The sequence below is a fragment of the Cardiocondyla obscurior genome, linkage group LG06, assembly GCF_019399895.1.
Source record: "Cardiocondyla obscurior isolate alpha-2009 linkage group LG06, Cobs3.1, whole genome shotgun sequence".
Taxonomy (NCBI): Eukaryota; Metazoa; Arthropoda; class Insecta; order Hymenoptera; family Formicidae; genus Cardiocondyla; species Cardiocondyla obscurior.
The window spans coordinates 8,514,563-8,526,792 of NC_091869.1; the positions used below are offsets into that span (position 1 = coordinate 8,514,563).

Here is a 12,230-nt window from a genome sequence, read left to right on the forward strand (position 1 = left end):
AGCTCGAACGGTAAATTCGAGAGCTGGCTGTTATTGATCTCGAAGTGACTCCGCTGTAATGTTGGATTTACGTCATGTTCCACTGCCACTGCTTGTCATCATAAACAGTCGTGATAGGCAGTTGGTTAGGTCTCAGAGTTGACTTGGAAGGTTCTATGGATTCGAGGAAGATAACGTAGCAGTTTGTCGTGAAACGTGGCGCAGACAGATTCGATTTCAATACTTGGTTGCATGCGGTGGCTTGACGATGGCAGAAGGCCCGGAGTTTAATTTCTTCGATTTACGCACGGTGCACGATTATTTCGATCTTGCACTCGTTGAAAATGACGACATCAACTTGGAGGCTTATCTGGAAGCCTACAACGAACTCTACAAGTAAGCCAGACCGCTGTTTTGTCTCACTTTATTTAACATAACCTCACTATCGCGGAGATTGATCCGTCTTTTGTTTCAGTGCTTTTTGATATTTTTTCCCAACGTATTAATAAAAGTAAAAACGATTAAAAGTAATATTAGCTTGTAAATAACATTAGCTCATTTTCTCGTATTACTACATTGAAAATATTTTATACATTATTTTTATTTAAAATTTAATATATTAAAATTATGTTTAAAAATTATTAAAAAAGAAAAAAAAAGAGAAATGTCTTAATATTTAAACGTTTTATAATATTATGAGACAAGCTTTCTTTTTTTGCTATCGCCTTTTATTCATATTGTTAACTCAGCAAATTAATCGCGTTATCTTAAATTAATCCTTATCAGGTTTGTGATCAGATTTCATAACACGCTACGTGCACGCGCACAGATTCTTCCAGTTAATGGGCAGCGTTTTTAGCTTCGTCTCTTCCGATCTGAAGCAGAAAATTGACATCCTGACTGAGTTGAAAAATAAAGACGATCAGAACTACATGACTATTAAGTCCATGATTGAGTACGAGAAGGAGAACAAGCTTTTCGAGAAGTCCGATTTCGTCAACGGTGCACGTACTTTGCTGCGACTTCACAGAGGCTTAGGTATCGAATTGTTGTCTCCCAGTAGCATTTGAATTATCGGTAATCTGACGTTGCCTGGCTTTCCAGATTTCATTAAAGAATTTCTGCTACAATTGCGCGATCTCCCCGATGTCGATAAAACGTCTTGCTGTTGCCAGGACGCGTACAACAAAACCCTCGCCAAGTATCATCCGTGGGTGATCAGAAAAACTGCGGTGGTCGCGATGTACACCATGCCCACCCGAGAGGCGTTGTTTAAAAAGGTAAACGGACTCGTCAAAGTTGAAATTAACGATCCCCGTAAAGAGATTAGTTTCGTTACTAGCTTAAATTTACGGACGAATTTCTTTTTTTTATTTTTTCTATTTTTTGAATGCTTTGCATTTGGTACTCTCAGGTTTGCGGCAGCAATGTCCAGCGGAACATCGACGTTTTGCCGAAAATGTTGGAGGTGACTACAGACGTGATAAATCGTACTGCCAATATTTACCAAATCTACGATTTACGTAATCTACCATAGATTGAGATTAGGAATGATATTTCATCTCATACGCACGGCTTACGACATTCCACATCATCGAAATATTACATGATATTATCGCCGCGCGATATTACGCAGCTTGAATGCTTTGAATTAATTATTGATAAGCGTACGCTAATTTAGAACTTTCTTACCTTCATATATTTCTAGCAATCTATAAATATACGATTATTATGCATACTGATAACGTACAAATACTGGCACAAGCGTACAGTAAGTATATTAGATGCAACGTGACTTCGTTATTTCCGTTTGATTTTGCGTTGCTGACGGGCGCGAAAATATCTTAGCTAGGTTTAAGCAACCGGTGATAATCGGCGATCTCATATGTGTTATTTATATGAGCTATATTTCGATGTTGTATAAAAAAAATTTATTACAAATATAAAGATAATGTGATGAAACTTGTTTCCAGCTTTGGCGCCCGCGATAATTTCACGTTGAAAATTATTTCGTAAAAGACGATCTTGTTGCTCCACGTCTAACTCAAAGGTTTTAAAGATCAAAATGTCTCGGTGTGATAAAACTAATATCACCATGACGTAACCCCTTAATTCTGATGCAACTTCTCAAATAATATTTAATGAGGCCAGCGTGGTCGCAGTGTTATTCGGCGAGTCCGTTGTTACGTTCGAGCATGGTAAGAAAGCATCGTCGATTAGCATACCTGAAACGAAGAAGTAAAATGGAGTTCGTTCGGTGCAACGACTTACGTTAACGAAGCAGGTTTTTTCTTTCTTTCTTTCTTTTTTTTTTTTTTTAATTATATAATATTAATCGTGGTTTCGTTTTTACCGGCGATGCTAGCTGTGAGGATGCAGACGGCGCTGCCGGTGACGAAGGCTCGCAGAATGACACCCGTTATTTGCTCTTTCTTCTCAGGCGCCAAAGACGAAAAGACGCCTATCTGAATGCCGATCGATCCGGGATTCGCGAAGCCGCAGATCGCGAAGGTGGCTATCGCCTCCGATCTCCCACATATTTTGCCTATTTCCTTGAACTCGCCCAGCTTTTGGTAAGCAACCAGCTCGTTGACCACTGTCTTCAAGCCTATCAATGTTCCTACGGTCTCGCAGTCTTTCCAAGGTACGCCCATGATCCAACTCAGCGGCATAAAGATTTTCGCTAGGATAATCTGGAAAAAATAGAGTCCGCGTTCTCAAAGTCCATTCGAAATGATTTTTAGAGGCTTAAAAAATCGGCGAAATATATATATTTATATTTCTTTTTTTCTTTTTTTTTTTTTTTTACCTCGAGACTTAGTTGCTCGTAGCCGACTAAACCACCGAACCAAGAGAGCATTCCGTTTACAAATGCAATGAAGGAAACGAAGGCTACGATGTTCGCGATTATACCTAGAACGATCGGCATCGCGGCTAGCGCACCGTTCGTTGCAGCGTCTAAGATGCTGGTGTCCGATCTGATTCGAGATTTCAAAAGTATAAATTTTGGATTAATTAAATCCGACTTGACGATCTGTAATAAATAATTTACAACAATTCTCTTTTCAATCAGAAGATACTTACGTTTTTTCGAGTTTTATATTTTCGTATTTCGTAAGACTTTTCTCGGTTTCCGGGTAAAATAACTTGGAATAAGCTAAGGCGGTCGGTGCCGACATTATTGAAGCGGTTATTAAATGAGCTGGTTTAGCGCCAAAAGCTATATAGGCGGCCAACACGGAGCCTGCAACAGACGAATTAATGTAATTATAAATTGGGACTTAACGCCGTCGGTGACTTGTACTTAAAATGCGTGCGACAGACCGGAAACCGTAGAAAATCCCGAGCTTAGCACGGCGTGAAGCTCGGAGGAAGTCAATTGATTGATGTACGGTTTAAACATGAGAGGAGATTCGGACTAAAAGAAAAATAAAAAAATTAGGGTCTTCGAACGGAATAAAAAATTTTACGCGATAATATGAGCGGAATTGCTTTCGAGTTAATTAAAGCGTAACGTTACCATTCCGATGAAAGGATTAGCAACGGCAGCTAATGACTCGCACATCGTCGTACCCATTATGCTCTGTAAGCACCATCCTAATTTCATGATAATCCATTGCATTGCACCGTAATAAGACATAATTTGTACCACAAAGCTAAAGAAGAAAATCACAGACAGCACCTAATGAAACAATCCATTAGTAATTTACACAAGTGCAAAATTATGAATTAAAATATAAATTAAAAAGAAAAAAAAAGAAAAAAGAAATTGTAATACATAATTAATTAATTATATATTTATCAGTACATTATAAAAATTAACTAACGGCAAAAGCAAAGACTCCTTTGCTAACTAAGTCATCTGAGTATACAAAACTGGCGCCGACTTTGGCGTAATCCAAGAAAGTGGTCACTTTGCCGGACACACATTGAAAAATACTTCGACCAGTGTCCCACCGAAGCGTAATAAGTCCAAGTATAAATTGCAAAATTAAGCCCCAAATGACAGGTCTCCAGCGAATCTACGTTTTATTTATCAAAATTATCAAAAAAAGAAAAAAAAAATTAATTACAAACACAATAAACGGGGGGGAATTAATTTTCGTCTCGTCGAAAGGATTTAATTACTACTTTGAATTGCTTTTCTTTTCTGGAAGTTACACCACGTCGAATTATCTAATGTGTGTTGCGAGAGAAATTTACTAACAAGTGATATGCGTGTATTTAGCGCATTATACGTCTTAATGAAGTGGGTTAATTCCAACGGCGGAATTGGCGACGCGACTACCCACATACTTCCATCAATTTTTCTCGACACCACTTGCCGTACGTGTCGTAATAATAATTGGAGCGCGTACAGACCGACAGATGCAAATAATTATTATAATAAAAGTGCAAAGCCCGTTAATTATCTTGTGAATTCGCTTCCGGCGCGTGGAGAAAAGAAAATCAATTTCTTTTTTAGAACTCTCGGCTGTTTCTTAGAACTGAAAAGTAAAATTTACTTGCCTGTCCCGGATGCTTGGAGAAGATCCAGCCTAATCCTAACATGACGATAATTCCGAGAATACTAATAAGCCTGTATCTTACATCTTCGGTATCAATGATAAGAAAGGTAATTATGGCTATTAGGATAATTACGTAAAAGCTTGTTGCTCCAATGCGCATCCCGTATCTAGAAAGTTTTTTCGTTTTTACGCGTATACGATTTTATAAATAATTTTCAATTAAGACAAATCAATTTCTTACTTGGTTTCTCGCAAACGCTCGAGGGAGCTTGTCGCTGGCCGGCAGCATCGCAAAATGTACTTTGCTAAATAACGTTTTACAATTAAAAAATAAAATAGGAAGCAATAAGTGAGCCCCGTAAGTATGAGCAGCAAACCGTAGCCTTCGCACCACTGCAGATCGCAATCTTTTTCTAAAATATAAGATATACCACTTGAGGAATTTAATTGATATCTCATTAAGCAATCGGTCAAGATCAAACTTAATATGAATTAACTCACGATTATTCTGCCAATATATTCCCGCAAAAATTACATAAGCTACGACGAGGAGGTTTATTATTACTAAGCCAAAAATCTTAAAAACTCTTTGATGCTTTGAAAGATAAGCATTGACGACATTGATCGCATTGCTGTTAGTCGCCCAAGGTTTTTTTGCTTCACGATAAGAATTGCTGTTCTGAGAAAACGATGCTGTACGTTAATATACCGCTTTAAATTAATATTATTATTCCGCGCAAAATTTTCAACGATAAAATGATTAGTCACCGCTGCTCCACTTATCTTAATTTCTAACAAAATTGCGTTAATTCATTAGACGTTATAATTGAACGACTGAACAAAGATATTAGTTATCATAAGAAAATAAAAATGCCCTTACTTGCATGAAAAGTCCACTTTTTCGGCGGCCATCTTCTAATTCATCCAATTGATTGTTCTATTGATTAAAAAGATAAACATTTTTTTCTAATTTTCTCGATAATTACTTTTTTTTTAATAAATATAATCTTCAGAAAAGTATATATAAAAATTAATACTTTAAAACGTTTAATGATAAAAAAAAAAAAAGAAAGACATAATCCATTAAATAAATTTCATTTTTAGACAAGAAGTATATCTTTAGAAATATTCGAAACGTCTTGATTACGATCTGCGAATTATTTTAAAGCTTATTAAAACAGTAGAAATTACTTCGTATGCCAAGTTCACTGTTCCAGACATCTCGCTTACTTTTTCACTTCACTTTCCTAAAAATATTATGTATCGATGCGATTTTCCTTCGGCGCTCTTTTCGTTACACTGACGCGAAACGGGCGAATGCGTTTCCCGACATACAGGGGAATAATAATTCTTGGATCCTCCGTAATCTCATTGGAGTTGCACCAGCAGATAACGTTGATAACGGAATGTCACAGAAATGCTGACCATAATTTGAATGCGAGTAATCGGCAGGCGCACCCGGCGTGGGCTCGTGCACCGTACGGTACAAGGTAACACTGGCCTGACTGTCAGAACTCTTTAACAGTTGGCCTTTGTCGACTCGCACTTCTAACTCGGAAAATTGATAAAACATTCGACGTCGATTTTATCATCGCTTCAGTATCAATTAATCAGATAATCTACGCATTGACGATTCGCGATAAACATTTCAGCTACATAGGCTAGGGGAATTTTCAACGGAAGACGAGGAAACATATTTGCACCGCAAAAACAATACGTATTGGTATTTAACTATATGTACGCGCAACGTGATAAGACGCACGAACAACTACTGAAAATCGGCGACAAGTTATAGTCGTTGTGCAAGGCACAACGAGGTACGAGGTATGAGTGGGGATTCTCCCTTCTTACTGACATTTTGAGTGCAAAAGGATGATACGATTTTTTTTTTCTTTATTTTTTTGCAATCGTGAAACTTTAATGCATTTTTTTTTTTTTTTTGCTGAGATGAGGGAATGTCTCGGATTCGTTATTTTATATTTAACAATAAGAAATACATGACTGGATACGTAAGTTAAATGGAAATATATTTTTACAGCGGACACGTCACCGTTGGGTAATTGCTTGAAAAAATGTACGTTCACTTGCGAGTGTGACATAACGGTCCTGTTCATTTTATACAATAATTATCTTTGTTAATTATCAACCGCGGTTTCAAAACACTTCGGGCATCTCGGCGGAAATGATTCTTGTCTATATTTCCTGGATTTACATTTATCACGATTTATTAACGGGGAAAAAAAAAATTTCTTAATTTTATCTCGTTGCAAGCGAGAAACGAAAAGTAATTTGTCGAGGTGCTAAGGACGATATAGAAAATGCCAGCGTGTACTTCGCATGATTTTCGCGTGCGCAAATACGTGCAAACCATCACGTAATGTGTTTTAACGGACCGTCGCGAGGTCTGGCACGTGAAATGCAGTCTAAACAGGTGCATAAAAATTCCCGCGTTGTTACGCCTTGAACGCATGGTCGCGCGGCTAATCGGTATTGTCGATGAACTGGGCGAGACATGTGGAAACTGGAGAACTAAACCGGAAGACGAGGTCGCGCGAGCGGCGGCGTCGACAAGAGAGAAAGAAAAAAAAAAAAAAAACGAACATTATGTAATTCCGTATAACGACCGTGACATAATTGCGAGTTACGTTTGTTGAATGAAAAAAAGAAGCTTTTCACGAGCGGAAAATTATTCGCATTTCGACAGTATCGCGGATGCCAGTTTAAAGCTATAATTTTTTTTTTTATTTCATAAATTTTAATTACAATTATTTTTCCGCGTGTAATATACTTATCTTGAAATACAATGAAAGTCCTTCTTGGCTACGCAATTGCATGTGGAGCTTTGCTACCTGCGTATTACTCACTTCGCCGCCGGCAAAGGAATGTAGGTGGTTATGGCAACAAATCGAGCGCGAAGCCGTCCGCCAAGCTTTTTATTTCTTTATGTGTTTCATCCTTACGCGGGTTAACGCGTTGTAACAGGTGTACTTTATGAATATTACTATCAAATATTCACTTTAACGTATTATGAATATATTCCTGGAGGATAGGTTACGGTATTTTGCGACGTCCAGTATATGTACATAAAAGAAACTCGCAACGTAAGTAATCGCGACGTCACGAGTGATAATATCATGATGTTTATTTGTGCGACATTATTTTTAAACGATTTTTAGATGAAGTTTAAATGTAATTTGTTGATGCCGCGATAAAAAAAATTGTTCATATCTCGTCTATTTAGCAGTTCGATATAATAGCACGTGCACTTACATACAAAATATCTGATGATAAGAATTAGATTAGGTGTAAGATTGCACATGAGCGCATTTCTGCAGCTTCCTTTTAATGTGAGGCATTTCTAACATAAAGAAAGACGCGAAAAATACGACGTGTTAATAAATTCATTAACTACCTTTCAATAAAAATCTAGAAAAAAATAGAATATCTTACTGAACCGTAAACAAAATTTAATCTGATTAATTAAGGTAAAAAAAGGGTTTTGTAACAGACTACTTTAATTACATATATGCCAAATTCATTGACGCGCAAAGGAACACGTGGCGTATTAAATTGTAATGCGTCGATGTTTACATCGAACCCATGAATATATTTGACTTTAAAAAAATCCTATGCGCTTGTTATTGAAATATTTAAAAATATTCGGTAAACATTGATATGATATATCTCGCGGTCTGCGAGGAAAAGAACACGTGTATGACGACACATTCAATTCCACGATCGAGGAACTGATCTTAAACCGGTAAGCTTGACGCACAGATTTCTCGCGTTACGAAACCTACAAATATTTACGATGTTCCATACAATTAATTATCAAATCCGGAAAGTTACAGATCGTTTTGTATATCGCGAAGCAGGAAGCGCGAGTAATCGGAGGCTTCTCAAGGTTGAACGTCTGGCTGCTGGCAGGGAATAAAAAAAAGAAAGAAAAAGAAAAAAAAATTGAGGAAGATGAGCTTATCTCGTCGAGACGATGCGACAGGAGAACATTATTTTGCCAAGAATCATATTCGAATTTTTGTCCGAAACAGTGCGCGACGGCTCGAGTTTTGTCACGCTGTAAGCGTTCTCTCTTCCGTTTGATAAAGTCGAGTTACCTGTATCCGCTTCTCGGACGAGACTATTACAAGCGACGGAAAGAAAAGAAAAAAAAAGAAAAAAAAAGAAAAGAAAAAAAATAAAAGAAAAGAGTGCCGCTCTGTAAAAATAACCTTTGTAAAGCCGCGCCATCTTCCACCTCGGTTGGTTACGATTGATGCACTCGGCGTATCGTAAATAGCGTGATTTTGCAAATTGCGTGCTAAATGTTTTGATTAGATCAGCGTAATCTTTTTTACGATATAAACAGATACGATTCCCGCCGACGTAAGGCTCGTTTACTCTTAATAGTGGATTATATTCCGCCCGGACTCCCTTTCCGACAGTGTCACATGACGTAATAATGTGTTTAGTCTGCCGAATGTTTTAGACCGAGTGATATTTACAAACGGTATGGTCCACCGCTGGCCGAGGAGGAAAGAAATTAATCTCCCTTTCGTTACCGCACGCAATTACAGAATCGCGATCGCGCGATTAGACTAATAAATTTTTCAGTTAAAAATCTTAAATAAATTTTATTTCGACACGCCAATATTTAGATTCGATTTATCGCATCGCTGCATATATTCAAGGCACGTACGTTTGGACGTTAGACATTGAAGCCCTTCTTATTTATGTCCCTCTTATGCGTGGCCTTGATAATTCCTTCATACGAAAATTATTCTATTTTCTATGTACTCGAAGAGCGGCACGCGGCTAGGCGGTCCAGTTTCGGTTTTCTGGCGGCGCGCCAAGAGCAACACGGATAGCTAAATTTGAAGAACGCGCGGCGAGCCGCTGTCGCGTTTTGCGACGTTAGGTTTAATTGCCGGGGGATCGCCGTAAGGTTTGAAAAGGCCCCGACATAGACGCCGATTCGCCGAGACGAATCCGAGACGCGCGAAAATGCGGACTTCGCTTGCCTCGCGCGCGGAAATAATATCCGCGCGATACTGGACACGTGAGAGCGCAGGAAAATCGAATATTCCGCAGAACTCCGTTGCACCTTACTATCTTACACCCTTCGCCGTGGTCTCCGCAGAATTCATTCATTGACGTTGTCGGCCTTAGATTCTCGTGTGCCTCTCATTTTCTTTTTATTTTTTTATTTTCTTTTTTTTTTTTATTTAATTTAAAGTTAATAGAATTATTCTAATTTATAGTGCGATCGGCGATAAGATAACGCGCAACTTATTGCGTCGAGAAAGAATTGCGGCTCGAGATGTTGCGGGCCGGAGTTACGTAACGGCGACGGACAGAATCGGTTGTCACGTACGTGGCATAATTTGTGATTAGGCGGTCTCGTCATTATGCGATTTAACCAGACGGAACGTGCACGTAACCGCGCGCGTACGCTTCCTTCCTCGTGCTCTCGTGTTTCCTCTTTACTCCCGTTTCGTTGGAATGCCGGTTCATTCGTCATCGTCTGTCGCAGCACGCGACACCCTTCGGCGACTACGCGGATCGTGTTCCACCTTGTAATTCTTCTGCATCACTTCCGATCTCGTCTTTTCCTCTTAATTTCATTCTTACGCATTTCATTCAAGAAAAAAAAAAAAAAAAAAAAAAAAATGAGAACTCTGAGATAATAAAAGAAAAAGTCTACATTATATTTTCCGTTTAATTTCAGTTCTTCAAGATAAAAAAAAAAAAAATTATTAGACACGACTTTTGGCCTCTGAGGTTTAAAAATGCGCGCACGCGGAAAGGCTCGGCCTGCGGAGAGCTTATAAAAGCGTCTCTGCGGCGCGGAACAAGCGTGAAATATCGGAAAGCCGAGAGGCGAGCGGCGAGGCTAGGGATAAAGAGACGAGGGGGAGATTTCCTCTCGGGCGATCTGCGTGTTCCCGATGGGCAGGTATTGGTTTTAAAATGACCGTCTGGCCCCGAAGACGATTGCGTTGCGCGCCCACGCGTGGGTGCCGGCGCGCGGATTGCGCAATCCACTCCGAAATTCAAATTCCCGATTCCACGAAGCGATCGGAGAATCGGGGAAGGCGGACCGTGGAGCGCGTAGTATCCCCTGACGGATCCCGAGAAGAGAAGCAGCCTTATCTTGATTGCCGTCTGCCTCCGTTCTCTCTTGCAGGCGAAGACGTCGAGGGCCCGTGCGCCGGCCGAGGGGGGCTGCCATGCAAATTGCACGATTTCCATGTCTTTTTTCTTTCTGTTCCTGCGTTTCTTCCTCCGTCCCCGTCACCGTCGGGGCACGGCCATCTCGCGAGTCCTCGCGCGGTCCGGCGTCGGTGGAATTCCTTCTCTTCTTTCTTTTTTTTTACAATTCCGATCGCAGGAAACGGGCATAAGGCGGAATAATTTGGCGCGCGTGGGCAGAGCGCCTTAAATTCTCACTCGGGCGTCTTTCGTCCCTCTCGGGAGAGACGGCGCGGAGAAAAAAGGAGAGAGAGGAGGCCTAGAGGAATGGAAGGCTCTGTCATTAGGGAAGGCGTATCTCGGATGCGGCCGCGTTGCGCCGCGACTCCGACGCCAGGTGAGGACCGTCGTTCCTCGACAGAAACCTGGAGCCCCTTGCTGTTTACGCGCCGCTTTTTCTGCTGCGATGTTGCTCCCCGTCCGGCGGTGAGTTGTCTGCGTCGCCATCGAAGCCGACGTCTCTCGCACGGCTATCCTCCCCGGGCTATGAAAACAATTCCGAGAAGCACCGTCGGACGTTATTATGCCGGCTGTTACATTATGATCGGACCTCGTCGCGATTGCGTTCGCATTCCTCTCCGAATCCCTTCTTTCCTTTCTTTCTTTTTTTATTATTATTTTTTTTAAATTTATTTCTTTTTTTTCTAAAAAAAAAAAAGGGAGCACGCCGACGTTGACGGATGTGTCACGATCGGCATCCGAGTAGCTTTAAGTAGGCTAAACCGTCGACTACGAGATGATTTCTTCACCGCGGCCGCGACGGGCGTCGCTCAACGGAGTCGGGACCGGAGGAACTCATCGTTTCTCCGCAGCATCCCTCGCGGTCCAGCGGCGAGGCGGCGAGGCGCGCCACCGATAAGGACGAAGGACGACGGGCGGCGGGTCGTCGCGAGTGTGCGAAGCAACAATTTCACTTGGCACGGTGCGGCCCCGCGCATTATTTATTTTGGCACGTCTAGACGCCAGATTGTCTGTCCGCGTGTCCGATTCGCGGCGGAGAATTCGGTGATGACGTCAGGCGGACGGTTGCATCGCCACCACCGCCGCCGTCGCTCTCTCGGCGCGCGAGAGATCAAATTGCATCGTACGTCTCTCCTTCGCTCTACCCTATAATCCGGCCGACGTACATGTCGCACGCAGTTAAGCCCCGCGTGACTGCACGCCCGCGCGTGATCGCACGTGGGTACTTTATGTGCCCGACGTGTCTTCCGAGTCCGAGGGCCGGTTTCACCAGCGTCGCGTAACTTTAACCTTAGCTTAACTTCGTCCTTTGTCTCTCGCGCTACGAGAGGGTCGGTAGGCGCGGAGTAACGGTGTGGCTCTCCGCCGATTCACTGTTCCCACTCGAGAGCAAAGAGCTAGAAATAGCTAGTTTCACTAACGTCGGTTAATTTTGACCGCTGATTCGCGGTTTCTAGCTCTAGCCCGAGCTGAAAGTCGCGGGGCCAGCATCGGCACCAAGTTAAATATATTATATTTTTACTCAGGATTAAA

The 12,230-nt window shown here is 41.2% G+C and overlaps 2 protein-coding genes across 4 annotated transcripts in view; one reads left to right on the plus strand and one right to left on the minus strand.

Annotated features, from left to right (window-relative positions):
- LOC139103457 (ceramide-1-phosphate transfer protein) lies at positions 1-1,941 on the plus strand. Its single transcript, XM_070658148.1, has 4 exons — positions 1-375; positions 809-1,017; positions 1,084-1,259; positions 1,394-1,941. The coding sequence occupies exons 1-4, from the start codon at positions 248-250 to the stop codon at positions 1,514-1,516; spliced, it is 636 nt and encodes a 211-aa protein (XP_070514249.1). The 5' UTR covers positions 1-247; the 3' UTR covers positions 1,517-1,941.
- The window catches only part of Cnt2 (Concentrative nucleoside transporter 2), a 12,048-nt gene continuing 1,705 nt past the window's right edge, over positions 1,888-12,230 (minus strand). Inside the window, exons 1-12 of one of the 3 annotated variants that reach the window (XM_070658127.1) lie at positions 5,718-6,748; positions 5,368-5,424; positions 4,989-5,166; positions 4,729-4,900; positions 4,489-4,654; positions 3,807-4,001; positions 3,500-3,661; positions 3,304-3,397; positions 3,064-3,223; positions 2,789-2,957; positions 2,333-2,672; positions 1,888-2,204 (exon numbers count right to left, since the gene is read on the minus strand). In XM_070658127.1, the coding sequence (XP_070514228.1) occupies positions 2,107-2,204; positions 2,333-2,672; positions 2,789-2,957; positions 3,064-3,223; positions 3,304-3,397; positions 3,500-3,661; positions 3,807-4,001; positions 4,489-4,654; positions 4,729-4,900; positions 4,989-5,166; positions 5,368-5,373 (1,740 nt within the window). In that variant the 5' untranslated portion in view covers positions 5,374-5,424; positions 5,718-6,748 and the 3' untranslated portion in view covers positions 1,888-2,106. Of the gene's footprint in view, positions 2,205-2,332; positions 2,673-2,788; positions 2,958-3,063; positions 3,224-3,303; positions 3,398-3,499; positions 3,662-3,806; positions 4,002-4,488; positions 4,655-4,728; positions 4,901-4,988; positions 5,167-5,367; positions 5,425-5,678; positions 6,749-12,230 lie in introns of those variants that run through there. The other 2 variants (XM_070658126.1, XM_070658128.1) reach the window with 2 other exon arrangements.

Bases quoted from the DNA above. Each gene is read 5' to 3' on its own strand.
- LOC139103457 (XM_070658148.1), top strand. From the start codon at position 248: ATGGCAGAAGGCCCGGAGTTTAATTTCTTCGATTTACGCACGGTGCAC. The intron at 1,018-1,083 runs GTATCGAATTGT...CTGGCTTTCCAG, and splicing joins GCGACTTCACAGAGGCTTAG to ATTTCATTAAAGAATTTCTG. The intron at 1,260-1,393 runs GTAAACGGACTC...TGGTACTCTCAG, and splicing joins GAGAGGCGTTGTTTAAAAAG to GTTTGCGGCAGCAATGTCCA.